Raw genomic sequence first — 20,763 nt, 5'->3', positions numbered from 1 at the left:
AAAATCTTAAAAAAAAAAAAAGCAGCATGTAAAGAGTACTGTGGGAGCTCGAGAGAAGGATGGCTTCATAAAAGAAGTGTCATTTGAGCCCAGTCATTTGGCCTTCACCAAAAGCATAAGGATAGAAGTGTGTTCCAAGTAGGAGACTTAGCATGTGCAAAGGGACAGGAAGTCTGAGAAGAGCCACAAGAGTAAGAGGATACCCTAGACAGAGGGCCTAAGAAAAGTCAGCACATGTTTAGAAATAGCAGCAGGACTTCTGTATTGAAAATTTTTATTGGAATCTTTGAACAAATTCTAAGTGCTACAGTTTGATCCAGGACTGAAACAGTATAACCATGATAGGTTTGTTCTCTGTCTTCATTTCTCTGTTTCTTTTTTTTTTTTTTGAAGATTTTATTTATTTATTTGTCAGAGAGAGAGAGAGAGAGCACAGGCAGGCAGAGGCAGAGAGAGAAGCAGGCTCCCCGCCGAGCAAGGAGCCCGATGTGGGACTCGATCCCAGGACACTGGGATCATGACCTGAGCTGAAGGCAGCTGCCCAACCAACTGAGCCACCCAGGCGTCCCATTTCTCTGTTTCTTTAACCCCATTTTTAGGCCCCTGTGAATACAAGATGACTACTCCCCATAACTCAAGCAAAAGTTCTAGATAACAGTCTCTTTAGTACCAACTGACTACTTGGGTGATGTCCCTTCTCAGAGATCATCACCATGACCAATGGAAAGGAATCTACTGATTCGGGCTTCCCATGTGGGGAAGGATGCTTCCAGCCAAGCAAGGCAGATGTTTTTGCCACAAGAAGGGAACTGCAGATACTAGAGAGCAAACACTATAAATACCCACTAAGTGGGATCACTTAAGGTAGAGGTAGACTCTTCAAAGCAATGAAGATTTTATGTTTTCCATCATCCTATCTCAATAAATCTAATATTCTGAATAAAAGATTTAAAATATTTCATCCCATGGTGCGCCTGGGTGGCTCAGTGGGTGAATCTTCTTCCTTTAGCTCAGGTCATGATCTCAGGGTTCTGGGTTTGAGCCCCGCATCGGGCTCTCTGCTCGGCGGGGAGCCTGCTTCCCTCTCTCTCTGCCTGCCTCTCTGCCTACTTGTGATCTCTCTCTCTCTCTGTGTCAAATGAGTAAATAAAATCTTTAAAAAAAAAATTTCATCCCTAGTTTCTAATTAAGGGGAATTTTTAAATGATGTATACACCATAATACAAGATTTCAGTAATGCTACTCTCACATACTCATTTGAATACCATCAAAAAGTAAAGAATTAAGTTGCACATGAGAGCTGGAGATAATATTATAATGGAAATGGTCAATTTCCTGTCATAAAGGACCATTGGAAAGTAATGGACTCACTCATGCTCTTGTAGAACTCAAAAATGTTAAAATCCATAGACTGGTTATTTTAAGTTTAGATTGTTCACCCTTTATTTGATTTGGCAGTGAAGTAATTATCCTTATACAGTGACATTTCCTTCTGTTACCATGTGAATTTACTGAATTCACAGAGATAGGGCTGTAGATGAGAAATGTAGATATTGATAGAGACAGCAGCAAATTTTGAAATATATGAAAATGAACTTGATATGAGTAAGATATTTACTACTGTTATATATAATTGGACACATGTACTTATATAATGTATTCAAAGGAAAATGAAATTGAATTGAGAACTCTTAGAGAAGGAATCATTCTATATAATACAAGTCTTATATAGCTAATTTCCAAATATTTGGTCAATTTTTCCCTGTAGTATAAACTTTGCTTTAAAATATATTTCATATTTTTTCACCATCTTAAGTAGAACAAATTGAAAATAATCCCTTTTACTTTATGATTCAAGTCACTACAAACATCATTTATTACGCTGTGAAGTAACAGAAGTTTGTAGGTGTGCTTGTCCCTTGAGAAAAAGCCATAAGGTACTTTGAGGTCTTATGTATGCGTCATGTCCTTTTTAACCTGACTCTCTAATTCCTGTTACTTTTTGCTCCTGGGCTGATAGCAGCCTCTTCTAATTGCTAAAGATTTTGAAGGCATTCACATTGTGTATAAAATTGGAGTGCATGGCTTCAAATATTGACACAGTGGGCTGGTTTATAGAGGCTTAATAAACCTTTATTGATTGAGTGGATGTTGTAGTCTTTACAGGCATATTCTCTTTTGTAACTTAAGGAGGCGAGGTATTCAAAAGGAGAGAAATTAAAGCCAATTGGCATTTACCAAAGAGAAGTCTTAAATTTTAAGAACTTGAGGTTACCTCAATAAATATATATGTCAGGCTATAAATCTGCAACCAACCCTTATCTGGCAGAGATCCATGCCATTTGCTGCCATGTCAAAAAGAGAAGTACAGCTGTCAGTGAGCTCACTTCGTTATTTCCGCTAATAATTTTATCTTTATACCTCCTCTAGCTCTTGTATATTTGTTGAACATAAAGCTTTAAGGAAATGAAAAGTACTTCCTCACAATTGAATGTTGGCCAATCCCATGCTATTTAAATATGGTAAAGCCCTGATTAGCTAGTATCCTTTTAATCTAAAACTAAGAATGTGCTTTCAGTATTTCTTCAGTATAAATCTTCATTTATCCCATTGTTTCATTCCTCTTACAATTCTCCAAATATCAGGTGAACAGATTGCTTAGGTATTTTGGAATTGGAATGTCATACTCCAACATTCCTTCCCTACCTCCTATTTTATTTTTTTATAAAATCCTCATTTAAAAATCCTTACAGAGTTATGTACTAAATAGCTACTTCTTGAAGTTCTGGACAATGTTAGCAAAGTAAGCAGACTTTCTTTGGCCTCCTTAAGAAAAGTTCTTTAGCACTCTGGCCACTGGCTGTAGCTTTTACATTTTCTTCATTAAAAATTATGGAAAAAAAAAACTATGGTGTGCTGTAATTTATTACATTATTAAAAAAAAAGATCAGTGGGCTTTGGAGTTAAATTAGTTCATATTCATTCATTATAGTAGCTTTCCCTCCCTATGTGCATTTGACTGTTGGGCATATGTTCAAATACTATGAAAAGACAAGAGAAATTTTCTGTTCTGTATTGAGATAAACATAGCATTTTGGGGGCGCCTGGGTGGCTCAGTGGTTTAAGCCTCTGCCTTTGGCTCAGGTTATGATCTCAGGGTCCTGGATCGAACCCCGCATCGGGCTCTCTGCTCAGTGGGGAGCCTGTTTCTCCCTCTCTCTCTGCCTGCCTCTCTGCCTACTTGTGACCTCTCTCTCTGTCAAATAAATAAATAAAATATTTAAAAAAAAACATAGCATTTTGCTTGTAGGCTTTTGCTAGCTTTGATTGTTTGATAGAGGAGATTTACAGCTTAGGTTGTCGAGTATTATAGGCCTTGCTATTGTATTTTTAGTGCCTTTTAAATTCAGAGTCCAATTTTGGTATAGATTCCAATATAGTAGAAAGGCCGGGGGAGCAATGAAGAGATCTCATCTTAAAAGCAAGACCGTGGGCTATGATAATTATCATAATGATACAATAATAATAATTATGTATTTCAGATCATTATAATGGAAATATGGAAGTTACTCTGGACTACCATCTCTTTTTCCTCTGGTGTCTCTGAGATGGTAGGATAAGCAAAGGCAGATAAATTTTATCTGTAGTCACCTAACATTGTGCAATATAATGCATATTATTAAAGCAGTCATCCAACTTTTTTTCATGTTGTTATTATTCCCAGTTTTTAAAATCTTTTTTTTAATAGACTCTTGTATCACCAACATCTATGCAAGCCTATCTTCTGCACTTAAAAAGCTAGCTGTAGGGTCACCTGTGTGGCTCAGTCGGTTTAGCCAGGTCATGATCTCAGGCTTCTGAGATTGAACGCTGGGTCAGACTCTGATCAGCACAGATTCTGCTGTAGATTCTCTCTCTCCTTCTGCCCCTCCCCCAACTTGCTCACCTGCACGTGCTCTTGCTCTCAAATAAATAAATGAAATCTTTTTTTTTTTGAAGCTACCTCTAAATTCGATTAGTTGAGCTGATACCAGTTTCTTAGAGGTTACAAAAAGATACTTTTTTCCTCAAAGTCGAACTTCCTGAAGGACTGTTATATAATTTGACAGCTCCAATCTAGCATCATGGGATAGCAGGAACTTTAGTTCATTCCTTAGGTACCAAGGCCACTGTCAGATTTTTCTGGTATTCAAACATCATGTGTGTGTGTGCGCACATGTGTTTTTTTTATTATAAATGTATTACATCTTCATTATATACAGTTTAAAAATAACACAAGTATATAGATATGAGTGTGACTCTCTTCTTGATCCCACTTCCCCAGAGGAACCACTGTAAAGGTACTTAGTTTTGTGCATATAGAGACATGTATACATCTTTAAGTATATATGTAATTTCTCAAAAATAACATAGCATGCTTATTATTCTTTTAGTTAAATTTTGAGTTGTGAATATCTTACCATGACAGTAGGTCTAGTCTTCTGTATCCCATTTTAGACAGTGGATTTCCCTATTCCCTTATTTTTTTGTTTTTAAGTAGGTTCCATGCCCAGTGTAGAGCCCAGTGCAGGTCTTGAACTCATGGCCCTGAGATTGTGACTCTGAGCTGCTGAGAATAAGAGTCGCACACTTAACCGACTGAGCCACCTAAGCACCCCTCACTATTCCCTTATTGATGGACTTAGATTGTGTCTAATTTTTTTTGCAGTTTAAAGTGTCATAGTAAGCATCCTTGTGTTTATTTTTGCCTGTTTAAGAATAGTTTCCTAGAGTTAATATTGCCAGAGCAGAAGGGATGCACTTTTAACATTTTTTTTTTTTAAAGATTTTTTATTTATTTATTTGACAGAGAGAGAGATCACAAGTAGACAGAGAGGCAGGCAGAGAGAGAGAGAGGGAAGCAGGCTTGCCGCTGAGCAGAAAGCCCAATGCGGGACTCGATCCCAGGACCCTGAGATCATGACCTGAGCCGAAGGCAGCGGCTTAACCCACTGAGCCACCCAGGCGCCCACTTTTAACATTTTGATACATGTTGTCAAATGACCCTCCAGACAACAAAAACAAATTTATAAGCCTGCTACTAGCATATGAGGGTTCATTTTTTCTACATGTTCAACAACATAGTCGCCCATTTATGATCCAGAGAAAACGAGTTGTAAATAATAAATCTCAAGATTATTTTATATTGATTTTGATTTATGGCTTCTACAAATAGCCTTAAAAAATAGGTGCTTTTAGAATTTTCCTTTTATCACTCCAAACCTGTTCAGATATGAAATGTTCTGTCAAGACAAGACAGTTCCTTTTTTATTATTACAGGTGTGAATTATCTTTTTAAGGAATTTACTTTTTTATTTGTTGCCAAATACTTCTCCTCTTGAATATTTCTTATGTGACTGACCCAAGTTAGAATATTCACCTCAAAAGCTTACTCTTTAATGTTGGAATTCAGGGGGCAGCTATTGAACATGTAATTCTCTTTGCTGAAATGTATGTGCGATCACTTTTGAAATACACCTTGCGTTTTACTGAGCACCTAATTCTGATTGTAATGGTGGTTAAACAGTAATTTAAAGCATATTAAGGGAAACTTTATGAATTCAAACAAATGTTGATGAAGTCTGAGCTTTGTTTATTGCTTGCTTGCTTACAGGTGGATTCACCAATGAACTTGAAGCATCCCCATGACTTAGTCATATTAATGAGACAAGAAACAACAGTTAACTACCTCAAAGAATTGGAGGTGAGGCAGTGGAAATGTGATATGCAATTGAAACTTGTTGCATTTCACAGGAGCTCCTGTAATCAAAGAAAAATGAAAGTGTATTATTTCTTAAGCCCAGTTCTTCTCAGTTTCATATATAATTTTAATCACATTTTTTTAAAGTAACATCTAATTAGAACAACATTTGAGTGATAAGAGAAACAGACTAACCTGAGTTTTGCCCGATTCTTGACTAATATATCATTGACCAAGGATTCCATGCGTAAGTTTTTCCACCAAGTATGAAAAGGAATGATCTCTGTGCATACGCTTGAAAGGAGAGTTTGGGTAAAATACAAAAAGGAAGAATGATTTCATTACTTATAAAAATGTATTTTTTTATTGGGGCGCCTGGATGGCTCAGTGGTTTAAGCCTCTGCCTTCGGCTCAGGTCATGATCTCAGGGTCCTGGGATCGAGCCCCACATCGGGCTCTCTGCTCAGTGGGGAGCCTGTTTCTCCCTCTCTCTCTGCCTGCCTCTCTGCCTGCCTCTCTGCCTACTTGTGACCTCTCGCTCTGTCAAATAAAATAAATAAAATTAAAAAAATGTATTTTTTATTAATTCCCAAGTAGAGTCTTGTTATTGTGTGTTTTTATGATGAGGTGAAAGCATTAATCACCTTGTACTTTGAAAACTTTGAAATCTATTAGTACTAATAAAGTCTGACCTTTTTGTTTCTATCATTGATTTCCATAAACTGATTTTGCTTAATAACAAACAATATTTGTTATTTGAAAAAGTAGGAATAAGACAATAGGTATATTTATACAGCATGGTGTTTGGAAGCTTTATCTGTTTTTATTAAAAACAGTGTTCCAAAAATGCAGTGGTGCAGAAAGTAGTTTTTATTTTCAGATGCATATACACATTGTATATGTTTATTGCCATTCTCTTGTTAAGAGGCAGTAAATGAGACTATGTGAAGGGGGAAAATGGCAATTGTCAATGAAAATGAAAAATGTTGACTCCATCCGTTTTTGATTAAAGTAGTAGATACTGTGGGGGTAAAGGTACAGGCTAGAGATATAAATTTGTTGGTCATTGAAATACATACTTAAAGCCATGAAACTAAATAATACCATTTATCTACAAAGTAGTGACAGTGAGATGGACTTTTTTTTAAAAAATTTTTATTTATTTATTTGAAAGAGAGCATGTAAGAGAGCACAAGCAGGGGGAGGGTCAGAAGCAGAGGGAGAAGCAGACTCCCCGCTGAGCAGGGAGCCTGATGCTGGGCTCGATGCGGGGCTCGATCCCAGGACACTGAGATCATGACCTGAGCCGAAGGCAGAGGCTTAACCCACTAAGCCACCCAGGTGCCCCAGTGAGATGGACTTCTTAAAGTGCCAGAGACAGTGGAGAAATAGCCTTACAGTGCTAAGGGAAAATAATTCAAATGTTCTTTTAAGCCATCAGTGAGAGCAAAGCAAAGATGTTTTCTGACAGAGTTTACTTACCACAGACTCACTTTTTAAAAAAGTCAAAGACATACTTCTACAAGAAGAAAAATAAACCTGGTAGATATGCAAAGGATGTGTAATGATGAGTACAAATACTGATGAAGTTGCTAAACTTATTTATTTTTTTGTCCTTTGAAAGGTAAAGCTAGGTAAAAATAATACATAGTTGGATTGAAGCCCGTTCAGTGATTAGTTAAAGCCTGTTGGACTCTTCTGTCATGTTTAAGAGAAGGTAGAACTAACTGAATAAACTAAAATCCTGTTGGAAGACTTATGGGCAAACATACTATTATCTTAAGAGTATTGCTGCCTAACAAGTAGTTTTGCCAAAAGAAATGTGAATCTAATCCACTACCTTATTTTCCAGTGTCATTTTCAGGATAACCGGTTTCCTTTCTCATTCTATGTATTTTATTTTATGTGTTTAAAAGATGACTCAGAAAGGGATCTACAGCTTTCATCAAACTGCCAAAGAAGTCTGTGACACAAAAGAGTTAAGAACCCCTGGATCCTGCTGTCAATATTCAGGAAATACAGAGGACAAAAAAGGGACATGTTAAATGAACCAAGGAGATGCAGTCAGCAAAATCCTGTAGAGTGGCAGACTCTGCAGAACAAATGACCCAGCATGTTTAACAAATAAATTACAGGGATTAAAACTATAGATTACATTTCTGTTATTCTAGTGCTTGCCTTACCTTTTTACTTTGTTAGGTTTTTCATCAGTAAATATTTTATTTATGACATTAGGGTAGGAAGGATTCCTTAAATGACATAGAAATCACAATTAAGAAAAGAGCTGATAGTTTTGACCATCTTAAGACTAAAAGCTTCTCTTTAGCAAGTGACACCATGAACAAAATTAAAACATAAGCTGTAAACTAGGAGATGTTTGCAATACATATGACTGATAAAGACTGAGTTTACAAAATCACTCTTCTAAATTTCTGCAAATCAATTTAAAAAAACAAGAAAAATAGGCAGACTTGGAAAGTCAAGTTATAAAATACAAACGTATGAAAATATGTTCAATCACATTAATGATTGCATTAGTTAAGTAGGCTCCATTTTGCAGTATATGACAACATTTGCATTGGCAACAGATAGTCCCAAAAATCTCAGTGTTATTTCATGGAGGAAGCTAGAGGTTCAAGGAAGAGTAATCAAACATACGAGCCTGTTTAAGTTTCTACTTCGAAGTGACATCATTTCTACTCACATTCCATTGTCCAGATCAAGTCGTATGGACAAGCCTGAAGTCATAGGGTAATATATAGTCCAGCCTACCTACAGGAAAAGAGTCGGGAGGGAATGAGTAGGTAGAAACAGATCATTTAGTAACATCCCAACAATCTTCGTGGCTTAAAACAATGAGGTCGTATTAAATGTCACTCTGGTCCAAATGCCAGAACCCAGGCTGACAGCACAGCCGCTGTCTGGCATATTGCCATTCTAAGTACTGGAAGGAAAAGAAAGAACAAAGTAGGGGCACATGGGTGGCTCAGTGGGTTAAGCCTCTGCCTTTGGCTCAGGTCATGATCTCAGGGTCCTGGGATCGAGCCCTACGTCAGGCTCTCTGCTCGTCAGGGAGCCTGATTCCTCTCTCTTTCTGCCTGCCTCTCTGCCTACTTGTGATCTCTCTTTTTCTCTCCCTCTCTCTCTGTCAAATAAATAAATAAATAAATAATCTTTAAAAAAAAAAAAAGAACGTAGTAAAGCATACACTGGTTCTAAACATGTTTCTCTTCAGAGGATCCCATGGCACATCTCATGTTATGTGTGTCAAGGTGAGTCATACTGGCCACATCTGAGTTCAGCAGAACACTGATGTGTAGGCTCCTTTGTAAGGAGTTGCAGCAGATTCATTAAGAATAATACAGTCTACCCCAATAATCGTAACATTTAATGCTCATCAAATTGACATAAATTAAAAATGTGATGTTGGTAAGTTTGTGGGGATATGGGTATTATCATTATCTGTTGGTAGAATTCTAGTGGTTATACCAGCTTTGAAAGGCAGATAGTATCTAAATCAGAAAATGTGGATCTCATATGGCCTCTGCGTCCCATATTTTTACCCCTTCTGGGTCTTTTACACATGTGCACCAGGAGGCTTTTATAAGAATATCACAGCATTTTTAGTAGCAAAAAGATAAAGAAGCAACCTCAAGGTTTACAGAAAAGTGGATAAAAACATTTTTATACGTTTGTTAAAATGAAAAATTTAGAGCTATACTGATCACTGTAGATAAATCCTAAAAACATAAAGTTAAAAAATAAGTTGTAGAATGATATGGGATGATCCTGTTAACATAAAGGTTTTAAAGGTGGAAAGCAAAGCTAGATGTTGATTTAGGACATATATATGGATATATATGCATAATATTTTAAGAGAATAAGTGTAATATAGTAACATTTTACAAAGATACACACAGAAATGATACATCAAACAAATTCAGCATAGTGGTAACTTTGGGAAGGGAGAGAGGGATTTTGAAGGCAGTAAAGAATGGTTTCAACTATCTTATTTTTCCTTTTTAAAAAATCGGAAATGAGTATGGCAAATGTTATCATATGGTAGATGTGGGTGGTGGAAACATAGGTTTTTATGTAATAATTCTGTATGTTTGAAAAAAAAATTGTGAGTAGCAGGAATTCACTTGGAGTACAGGGCATTAGGGTAAATTATTCCAGTCCACATTACCAACATGCTGGATGTCTTGAAGGACTGAAATACGATGTATGGACAATTCAAAGTTGTTTTAATTTCTGAGCCATTTTGTTCCAGGGAAGTTAAATTGATAGATGCAGCTTTATAGGTAGTCAGAGATCCTATTATGAAGGTACTCAGCTCCCATTTATAAATGTCATATAATATTACTTTCTACATATGGACACCTGTTTAGAGAAGCTTATTTATATCAGCGAATTAATTCCCCCTTATCCATAGTTTTTGTGTTCTGTGGTTTCAGTTACCCATGGGTCAGCCTTGGTCCAGAAGCAGATGATCTTCCTTCTGACCTATCCTCAGAAGGTCAATAATAGTCTAACACTGTGTCACAATGCCTGCATCATTCACCTTATTTCATCTTATCATATATGCATTTTATTATCTCATATTATCCCAAGAAGTATGAGTACAATACAATAAGGTGTTTTGAGAGAAAGACCACATCACCTAACTGTTATTATATTATAACGTTGTAATTGTTCTATTTTATTATTAGTTATTGTTGTTAATCTCTTACTATGCTTAATTTATAAATTAAACTTCATTATAGATATATATGTATAGCAAAAAATAGGGTTTGGTGCTATCTGTGGTTCTGGGTCTCCATTGTAGTCTTAGAATATATCCCTACAGGTAAGGGGGGACTTCTGTGTTCAGAATCCTTATCTTCCTTCATAGAGGATTTTTCTGACTTGAACACATTAAATTTTCCTTTCTCTTATGTGTTGTCTAGACTGAAATATTAGAAAAATCCATTGTGTTCTCATTGTCTTCTCAACAGAAGCAATTAGTTGCTCAAAAAATTCATATAGAAGAGAATGAGGACAGAGATACTGGACTGGAACAGAGACATAATAAGGAGGATCCAGACTGTATCAAAGCCAAGGTGCCCTTAGGGGACCTGGATCTGTATGATGGCACATACATAACTTTGGAAAGCAAAGACATCAGGTAAAGAAATTCTCTTTCCAGAAATGAAATTAATGTTTTCCTGAATAGACCTTTCTCAGATCAGTAAGAAATTATTTATCAATGTGGATAAGCTTCCGTCACAGATGAGTTTATTGAAATTTGAAAGTTTAAAATACATGTAGAACTTTTAAATATCAATTAAAAATACTTAATACCACAGAAGATTGAACAATTTATAGGAAAAGAAGTACAAAGGGCTAACAAACATGTGGAAAATCTGTCTCTCAGTAACAATCAAGTAAGTACAAAATAAACCATTGAGATAGTTTTCACCTCTCAGTTGGAAAAAATATTTAAAAATCAGTAACTGGTAAAAATGTGGAGAGGCTGTCAGCAGAAGTGTAAATTGGTTTAACATTTCTGGGAAGAATATTGAAAAGCTTTTAAAAAGTTCATAATCCTGACATTCTTTGATCTACCTGCTATTTTCTCTCTTTTGATTTATCTCCTTTAAGTTAAACTCCTAAAATACTGCCTCCCAGCACTTGCTGTGTGAGAAAGGTTGAGTGTGGACTAATACTGGTTGTAAAGACAAGATGCTAGGAGAGTATAGTTCAGTCAGGGAAAAAATTAGACATTTTTTCACCTTTCATTCATTTATTGCTCCTGGCTTCTTGATTTTAGCCCTGAAGATTATATAGACACAGAATCTCCTGTCCCTCCAGACCCTGAGCAACCTGATTGTACCAAAATTCTAGAACTTCCATATAGTATACATGCTTTTCAACACCTGCGAGTAAGTAGAGAGATTTGGGATTTTTTTTTTTTTTTACATTTTTTTCTGTAATTTAGTCTCCCGCTTATAAATATTTTTTCTTTCTTCTCCCCTTCCAAACAGCCTTAGAATTTTACAAACACCTCCTATTTCTTAGAACTCCTTTAAAATAAGTGCTATAAGATACTGAGTTACTTGTGACCTTTTGTCTTATGATCTCCTTTCTCTGGATGTGTGGTTTTTGTTTTGTTCTGGTTTGTTGTTTTTTTTTTTCTTCATTTTTTTTTCTTCTCTTCAGGGTGTACAAGAGAGAGTTAATCTTTCTGCACCTCTATTACCTAAAGAAGATCCAGTCTTCACATATCTATCTAAACGACTAGGAAGAAGTATAGATGACATAGGTCACCTCATTCATGAAGGGCTGCAGAAGGTAAGTCTCAGTGATTGAAAGGGCCAGAGACTCTATGTGCAGACAGTCTTTTTTTCTCAGAAAATAATCTGCCTAGATTATTTTTGTCTAGAGAGTGATTTTAAATATGGTTACATTAATATAAACTGTATGGTTCAAAGCTAGGGAGAAACATTGGTAGTCTAGTCCCCTCTACCAGGAAGGGATGCCAAAAATTTTATTTAAACTAATTCATGAAAAAATGAGTTATAAGCCAACATAAGCATCAGGGCTTATAGGCTAGATTATATATTTTGAATGTGAGAGAAAATTTAACGTTAGCGTCTTTGAAATATTTACCCAGTACATAGATCATCACTGTCCTCTGGACAAGAAAACAATCACTACCAACAATAAAGTCTTCTGATAATTTTCTTTTAAGGTACCATCTACTTTTAAAAACATGAAATAGAGAATTAAATTATGTAACAGTACCCAAGAAATTAAATGTGTCATTCAGCATGACATGTGGGAATTCAAAAAGCAGATTTTTTTTTTAACTCTTTTCTGTGTCTGAGTTGTATCATAAAATGTAGGCTAGTTTCTTCCCTCCCTCCATCCCTCTCCCCTTTCTTTCTTTCCTTTTTAAAAAAAAAAGAAAATTATTTATTTATTTATTCAAAAAAAAGTAAGCGAGGGACACCGGGGTGGCTCAGTTAATTAAGCCGCTGCCTTCGGCCCAGGGATCAAGTCCCGCATCAGGTTCCTTGCTCAGTGGGGAGCCTGCTTCTCTCTCTGCCTCTGCCTGCCACTCTGCCGACTTGTGGGCTCACTCTCTCTCTCTCCCAACCCCAATAAATAAATAAATAAATAAATAAATAAATAAATAAATTTTTTTAAAAAGAGAGAGAGCAAGCACACGAGAGCTGGGGCAACGGGCAGAGGAAGAGGGAGAGAAAGAGAATCTAAAGCAGGCTCCACACCCAGTGTGGAACCTGACGCAGGGCTCAGTCCCATGATCCCGAGATCTGGGAGCCAAAACCAAGAGCAGAATGTTTAATTGGCTGAGCCACCCGGGTGCCCCAAAATGGAGGCTAGTTTTTAAGCAGTATTATAATGGTACTAGGTAAAATATGAACGGGAAACATTTATATAGAGTTTATTATATGTTTATATGTTTACTCAAATATGGCATATATATATATTTTGATGATTTTATAGCCAAGTTTCTGTCTTCATCTTGTTTTTCTGAAGGTGATGTAAAACATTGCATCCCCAGAACTTGATGAGTAATAAAAACTACCTAGGAAAACTGGCCTAGGATTTAAAATACCTTCAGAGGATGGTTAGTTGAAAGTAGATCATAGTGGTAAGTTCTCTATGGAAAATTAAGGTAGAGGGTAATTGTGTGGCTACTTTAGATTGAACAGTTAGGGTCATCCTCTCTGGAAAGGTGAAATTTAAGCTAATACCTGAATGACAAGAAGGAACCAAAAGTCAGCAGTCAGGGAAGAGCATTCTCAGCCAAGGCAAAGGCTCTGAAGCCTTGATGAGCTCGGTAGTATAGTAGTCTGCTCAGGCTGCCATCATAAAATACCACAGCTGGGTGGCTTAAACAACAGAAACTTCTTTCTCATAGTTGTGAACGTTGGGAAGTCCAGGATAAGGTGCTGACTGATTCATTCCTGCTGAGGACTTTCTTCCTGCCTTGCAGATGACCATCTTCTCACTGTGTCCTCACATGTCCCCTTCTCTGTGTGTGTTGGGGGAGAGATCTGGTATGTCTTCCTCTTCTTATGAAGGAACTGGCCTTATTGGATTAGGGCCCTACTCTTAAGATCTCTTTTAACCTTTAGCACATCTTCCTAGGCCCTGTCTTCACGTACAGTCACGCTGAGGGTTAGGGCTTCCACATACAAATTGGCAGGGCCGGGGAGCAGGGAGAGACACAAAGATTCAGTCTGTAATGGGTGATGGTCCGTAAGGTTGGAGCCTGGTGTGGAAAGGAGAGGATGGTAGGGAATGCAGCCAAAGATGTAGACCAGGGCCAGACTAAGCCAGCCTCTGAAAGCTAGAGTAAGGACTCTGTGCCCTGAGACCTGAGTGCTGGGAAGCTAGAGCGGAGGAATGACTTAATTCAGTTAATATTTTTAAAAATATTCTCTTAAACTTAGTTGGAGAAATGACTGAAGGAACCCAGACTGAAAACAGAGAGACTAGTTCTAAGGCTGTGGGCTGTAATTCAGGAGAGAGACATAGCTTGGACTAGAATGGTTAGTATTGGAAATGGAGGGACTTAAACTATTTCAGGGAATGTTTAGAAGTTTAGAAGCTGATGAGTTAGATGTGGGAAATGAAGGGAAAAGAGGAATTGAGGATGATTCCTGAAGTCTTGGCATGAACAACTTAAAGGAAGAGCAGTGTTGGGGTAGAGGAACAGAAGATAGAGTCTGTTTTGGTCACATTAAATTTTGAAATACCTGGGGCGCCTGGGTGGCTCAGTGGGTTAAAGCCTCTGCCTTCGGCTCAGGTCATGATCCCAGGGTCCTGAGATCGACCCCGTCTGGGGAAATCTCTGCTCAGCAGGGAGCCTGCTTCCCCACCCCCTTCTCTGCCTGCTTTCTGACTACTTGTGATCTCTGTCAAATAAATAAATAAATTTTTTTAAAAAATTGAAATACCTGAAAGAGACTTGAGTTCCAGGAGGGTTCAGAGCTGGATAGATAGATAAAAGATAATTAAGTAGGGAGTGTTTGTAGCCATGGGACTGGATAAGGTCATCTAGAGGAGAGGGAAGTTTGAGAAGAAGCCACTCTGAGTCCCTGGTCCTCCCACAGTTAGCTGTCAAGCAGAGGGAGAGAGGCCAGCAAAAGAGATCCAAAAGGGTATCCAGAAGAATGTGGTCTCCTAAATCCAAGGGAAAAGGTGTTCAAGAGAAGGAGAAAGTATTGACAGTGAAATTCTATGAGAAGTCTTACAGAAAAATTTCTCCTTTAAAGATATGTTTTTCTCTTACTTCCAACATACTGGGATGTACAGAGTAGTCTACTTATCACAGTGTTTTCAATTATTCATGAGGAATTTGTAATCGATTTTTTATTCCCAATTCACAGTGTAAAGTCTGAACGTAAGAGATAAAAACCAAAGCATTTGTTAATTTGAAAAAAACTTTCTGAAAGGGCTGTCAAAACAGACTGAAATCTAAGTCATAAGTCAGACCTGAAAGAATGTGGCACGTATCCCTTAACAACATACACAAATGTTATATCCTTATTTGCATCATTTGGAAATTCTATACATTGCTCGAAGAGAGAATACTTAAAGCTGATTAATGCAGAATTATACTTAGTTTTAATACTAAAAATAACTATTTTTTTAAATAACTATTTTTGAAGAAAACAATTTGTCCTTATGGAAAAAATTCAGACTACATAAAAAATCTATAAAAGAGAAAGTAAAAAAACACTCAGATTATTACTATCTTACAATGTAATCTTTTGTATTTTTCTTTTTACACATCTTTATAGTTAAAACAGTTATCCTCATAAGATAATTTTTTTTTTTTTTTAAGAGAGCGAGAACACGGGGGCGGTAGGCAGATGATGGGCAGAGAGAGGGATTGTGAGATTCTTTAAACAGGCTCCGTCCTCTGCACCTGATGCAGGGCTTGATCTCATTTCCCTGAGATCACGAACTGAGCCAAATCAAGAGTTGGGCGCTTAACCCACTGAGTCAGCTAGGTGCCCCTAAAATTTTAATAGTGGAATTATGGGCATCAAAGTGTAATCATATGTGAAGACTTTTTACGTAAATGTTGCAAACTGTCCCCCAGAAATGTTGTATTCACCTAACATTTTTACGGTTAATATCTGAAGTTAATACACAGTATAGCCCACCATGAGTGTTGGAATTCTTTTTAATCTTTGTGAATTTATAAAAGGAAAATTTGTATCTTTTTTCTTTATATTCTTTGTTACGTTTTATATCATTTTCCTGCTAATTGGTCATTGTTTTGAACTTTTGAATTTGTCTGTTCATGTTCTTGACCCATTTTCTCTTGTATTTTGTCTTGAATTGTCTTTCTTTTTAGAGCTCTTTATGCATTAAAGGTAATAAACGTGGATGTCCTATAAATTTTTCCCAGTTTTTCTTTAGCTTTATAACTTTTTTTTTTTAAACTTCATATGACTTTTTTTTTGCCATGCCAAATTTGAAATTTCTCTATATGGGCTTAAACTATTTACATTGAGCTTTTGTCATGGTCCAGTTCAGTGTTTTGACCTCTGTGTGGTTGAAATTAGTATATGTTATGAATCCAAGCCCAGAAGAAGCATACCTATCTCAATTTCTGTTTAACTTCACTAAATAATGCACTTACTACTCTATACGAAAGACATAGTTTTTAGCAGTGAAGGACTGGATTGTGAACACAGATGAAAAAAGAACAAATAAAAATTCATCATTTACAAAAGGATAAGCCTGTCTTTTGCTTACATGAAGAAATATCTTCATTCAGATATTTAAATAAATAGGCAACTTTGTTAACTTCAGGAATTTCATGTTAGAACAACTGGCATTTCTAAGTAGGTTAGGTCCTAACTTCTGAAGTCCTGAAATAGGAAAACAAATTTGGACCACTTGGTGGGCTTTTCAGCTTAATTTCCCTCTTGGAGCAAGAGCTTGAATTTGAGTGGTCTCTCCATAGAAATGATACCTGAAGGCACGTACTTGTTCCACTGGCGATCAGGAGGCTCCTTTGACAGGTGTCATTTCTTGGTACTTTGTCCCCCACTTATTCTTTGGTGTAATGTCTTGTTCTTCAGCTTAAATTTCAGAAGAGACAGAATAGTGAAGGAGCTCATTTTGAACATTCTGAGTCGAAAAAAGTGTGTTGAGTTGTGTTGGATTGTTCTCTTATTTGTTTAATCCCTAGAATTCTTCCTCGTGGGTACTGTATAACATGGCTTCATTTTATTGGAGAATAAAGAACGAGCCGTATCAAGTAGTGGAATGTGCCATGCGAGCACTTCACTTCTCTTCCAGGTAAGTTTTCTCCCTTTCTGGACTTCCTGACTCTCCATATAAATCAAGACTGGTAAAGAAGCAGCACATAAGAAAACAATATGAAGAAGCATTGTGTTGTACTTAATATTCTCCTCTACCTGTTCAAAGAATTTAGTCCCATCACAAAAAAATGACAGATGTCAAAGAGTTCACGATGTTAATAGCACAATATCTTTCTGATATTGTAGAGGCCCTCTGGTTCACTTGAAACTTGACTATAAGGACCTTGCCTGGAGGAATTAGCATAAATTAAATTTTTCTCAAAGCAAATAATGAGCCCTAAATAAATTTTACAGCCATAAAGTATCTGCCCAACCTTATTTCTATGGCAAAATTCATGGCTGTCAGATTGAATAAGCACCATCAGTTATATAAAAATGGAACAGTATGATTTTCTTTAATTATTTTCTCTATCAGTACACTCAAAGTTATTTTTCTAAGTTCAACAACTTCGAATGTAATTTTCTCTTGTCAAATAGTTACACAGAGTCACGGAGCACACACGTCTCTCCTAACACCGAATTGCCCCTCTCCTTCTCTTGTAGGCACAATAAAGACATCGCCCTGGTCAACTTGGCAAATGTGCTGCACAGAGCACACTTCTCTGCGGATGCTGCTGTGGTGGTCCACGCAGCCCTGGATGACAGTGACTTCTTCACCAGCTATTACACTTTGGGAAATATATATGCAGTAAATACAACTTTGTGTTTTCATGAGCCAAACCAGTTGCTATTTCCTTTTCTTTTAAAAAACAATTATTTTCAACTAAAAAATTACCTTTTTTCCCCTTCCTCTTTTGGTCTGAATGAGGAAAAGGGAATGGAAATGAAGAAATTAGGGGGGAAATACCTCAACATAATAATGTATCCTAATGGTCCTAGCCTCTTGTCATAAAAGAAAAATAATTAAATTGAGAGGAGTCTTAAATTCCTGCAGAGTACCCCTCTGAAGATAGCACTACTTTCTAGTTAAGCAGTCTTACAGCATATCTTATGTTGTGGATTTGGTCACTGATCAAAAATAGTGTTCACCAGGGGCACCTGGGTGGCTCAGATGGCTAAACGTCTGCTTCAGCTCAGGTCATGATCTCCAGGACCCAGGATGGAGCCCTACTTTGGGCTCCCACCTTAGTGAGGAGTCTGCTGCTCCCTTTCCCTCTTCCTCTCTCCTGCCCCTCCCCCTGCTAGTGCTGTGTCTCTCTGTCTCTCTCAAATGAATAAATAAATAAAACAAAACAAAATTATTAAAAATAATGTTCACTGCAGAGTGAGATGTAAGTGTGATCTCGTAAGTCGTTAGGAGGTTTGGGCAGGTCCAACCATGCCGTGACTAACCTTTTCCTCCTGTGTGTGTATATGTGTGTGTGTTTTTTCTTTGTCTCTTCAGATGCTGGGGGAGTATAACCACTCAGTGCTCTGTTATGACCATGCTTTGCAGGCCAAACCTGGCTTTGAGCAAGCTATAAAGAGGAAGCATGCTGTCCTTTGTCAGCAAAAACTCGAGCAGAAATTGGAAGCTCAACATAGGTAATTGGGAGAGAAAATGTCACTGAAGCCGTAGCACTCTAGAACCGTAAGCTAAACCTGTGTAGGGTAATGCCCGTGTTAATTTGTTCATTAGAATTAAAAACACCTCTTCATTGCTGCTAGTCCTATCCCTTCAGATCCAGGGTGGATTAGCACAACTCAGAGGTTGTGTAGAGGAATCTTTAATAGTATGAATTCCAGGAACTAGAGAATGTTTGCAGTAAATTCTGTCATTTAGGTCTTTATACTTTGACCATCAGTTACTTTTATGATGGAGTAGGGGCGCTGCCAGATAATTAGAAATTCAGTTATGTTTTAGTTTCCACAGGATACATTGTTGGAAAAATAACTTGCACTTGCTGTGTTTGCTCTTTCTCCCTGTTAGATGCTAGGATTGGGCTAATGTTATGTTAGTTAAGTGACATTGAGAAACATTATTTGGCCCATATTTTAATCCAATTTCTGTAAATTGTGCAGTGATGAAGTGCTATTGTACTTGGTCCTTGCAATATACTTAATAAAAATGTATTTGATTCCATAAATAGTAGGGCCAATTAGGAAACTTCACATAACTTGAAATGAATTATTCTTACGGAGTTAGCCTCCATGTTTTGAGGCAATTTTTGATTATTAGAGAATTAAATGGAGATTTAGAACTCATTAAACTATTGCATTTGCTTATTTTCCAATCATTTTAAAGCATAATGTGGTGAAAAGGAAGGAATGACCACTTACTTGTTTATACTGGCTTCTGTTACACCTGATCAGAACTTGTTCTGGCTGAGCAAATTGGTTCTCCTGTACACAATCTGTACAGCTCGTAAATCTCCATGTGTTACGATGTAGTAGGTAAAAGTGATTCTGTGACTGAATATAATCAGGCAGCTGATTTATTGATACCAGGTGGTACAGAAAATTTCTTTCTAAGCCGGGTTTCTGTGTTTTTTTTCCAAAAATTCACAAACGCAAGGAGCTAGAGTTTAAGAGCGAGGTACTGTTGGCCCTTTCTCTTAACCCTGTCTTGATGTAGAATCAAAAGAAAAGATGAAAAGGTGGCAGTAGAACTAACACAGACTTTGTGGGGGGAAATAGAATAGTTGTTGAATATGTCAATATGTATGAATATGAAGTAGAATAGTTGTTGAATGTGTCAAGATTTATAGTGTGTTGCTATATATTTTGGGTACCTGAATAGTCCAACACACCATTTAATGTCAAAAGAGCCCTTTGTAAGGGAAGAACTTTGCATCCATCTTTTTGCCTCTAACTGTTAATGAAACAATAGATTTATTTTGCCCCCATTATTTTTAAATTTGTGTTGCAATGGTTGTATGTTAAAAGGAAAAAGCTAGCAGTTATTGCTGAGGACCAGAAAAAAATCTATATAGTATGTGGGTTTAAAAATTCAGTTTTAGGAGCACCTGGGTGGCTCAGTATGTTAAACCTCTGCCTTCAGGTCAGGTCATGATCTTGGGGTCCTGGGATCAAGCCCCGTACTAGGCTTTCTGCTCAGCAGGGAGCCTGCTTCCCCCTCTCTCTGCCTGCCTCTCTGCCTACTTGTGATCTCTGTCTGTCAATAAATAAATAAATAATTTTTAAAAAAAAAAAGTTCTAAACATTTCATTTTAAAGCTCTATAACTTTCTCCTGGTGTTAAAAAATGTTAAGATCCCTCCAGCGAACACTGAATGAATTGAAAGAATATCAAAAACAGCATGACCACTACCTGAGACAGCAGGAGATCCTAGAAAAACATAAGCTGATTCAGGAGGAGCAAATCTTAAGAAACATCATCCATGAGACACAGATGGCAAAAGAGGCACAGTTAGGTGAGTATTGATTCCAAATAAAGACAGTTTAGGAAGTTTACTTCTAGCATGTTCTACTTTCATAACTTTTGTTTAGCCCTAAAGCAGTATAAAGTTGTGCTTATGACTTCCCTCAGTCTTAAAATCGAGTCATCATCAAGTTTTTTTTAAATTCACATTTTAAAGTAAAAATTAAATCTTTTCGATCTTAGAAGTCTTAACAACAGTTGTTTGATTTAGTAAGCATGCCGATCTCTTGGCGACCTTGTTAAAATGCAGATTCTTCTGAGGTAGGACCTGAGATTCTGAATTTCTAGCAAGCTCCTATTTGATGT

At 37.0% G+C, this 20,763-nt stretch overlaps 1 protein-coding gene across 5 annotated transcripts in view; it reads left to right on the top strand.

The window, feature by feature from the left end:
* TTC17 (tetratricopeptide repeat domain 17) overlaps positions 1-20,763 on the top strand; it is a 119,213-nt gene that overhangs the window by 15,887 nt on the left and 82,563 nt on the right. For 3 of the 5 annotated variants that reach the window (XM_046015144.1, XM_046015142.1, XM_046015145.1), the window contains exons 2-9: positions 5,654-5,743; positions 10,738-10,907; positions 11,553-11,664; positions 11,942-12,073; positions 16,965-17,074; positions 17,641-17,785; positions 18,482-18,621; positions 20,289-20,449. In XM_046015144.1, coding sequence (XP_045871100.1) covers positions 5,654-5,743; positions 10,738-10,907; positions 11,553-11,664; positions 11,942-12,073; positions 16,965-17,074; positions 17,641-17,785; positions 18,482-18,621; positions 20,289-20,449 — 1,060 coding nt within the window. The remainder of the gene's footprint in view (positions 1-5,653; positions 5,744-10,737; positions 10,908-11,552; positions 11,665-11,941; positions 12,074-16,964; positions 17,075-17,640; positions 17,786-18,481; positions 18,622-20,288; positions 20,450-20,763) is intronic. The other 2 variants (XM_046015146.1, XM_046015143.1) reach the window with 1 other exon arrangement.

The sequence above is a fragment of the Meles meles genome, chromosome 8 (assembly GCF_922984935.1).
Source record: "Meles meles chromosome 8, mMelMel3.1 paternal haplotype, whole genome shotgun sequence".
Taxonomy (NCBI): Eukaryota; Metazoa; Chordata; class Mammalia; order Carnivora; family Mustelidae; genus Meles; species Meles meles.
The sequence above is the reverse complement of the archived record's forward strand: the minus strand, read 5'-3'. Positions and strand labels throughout refer to the sequence as shown.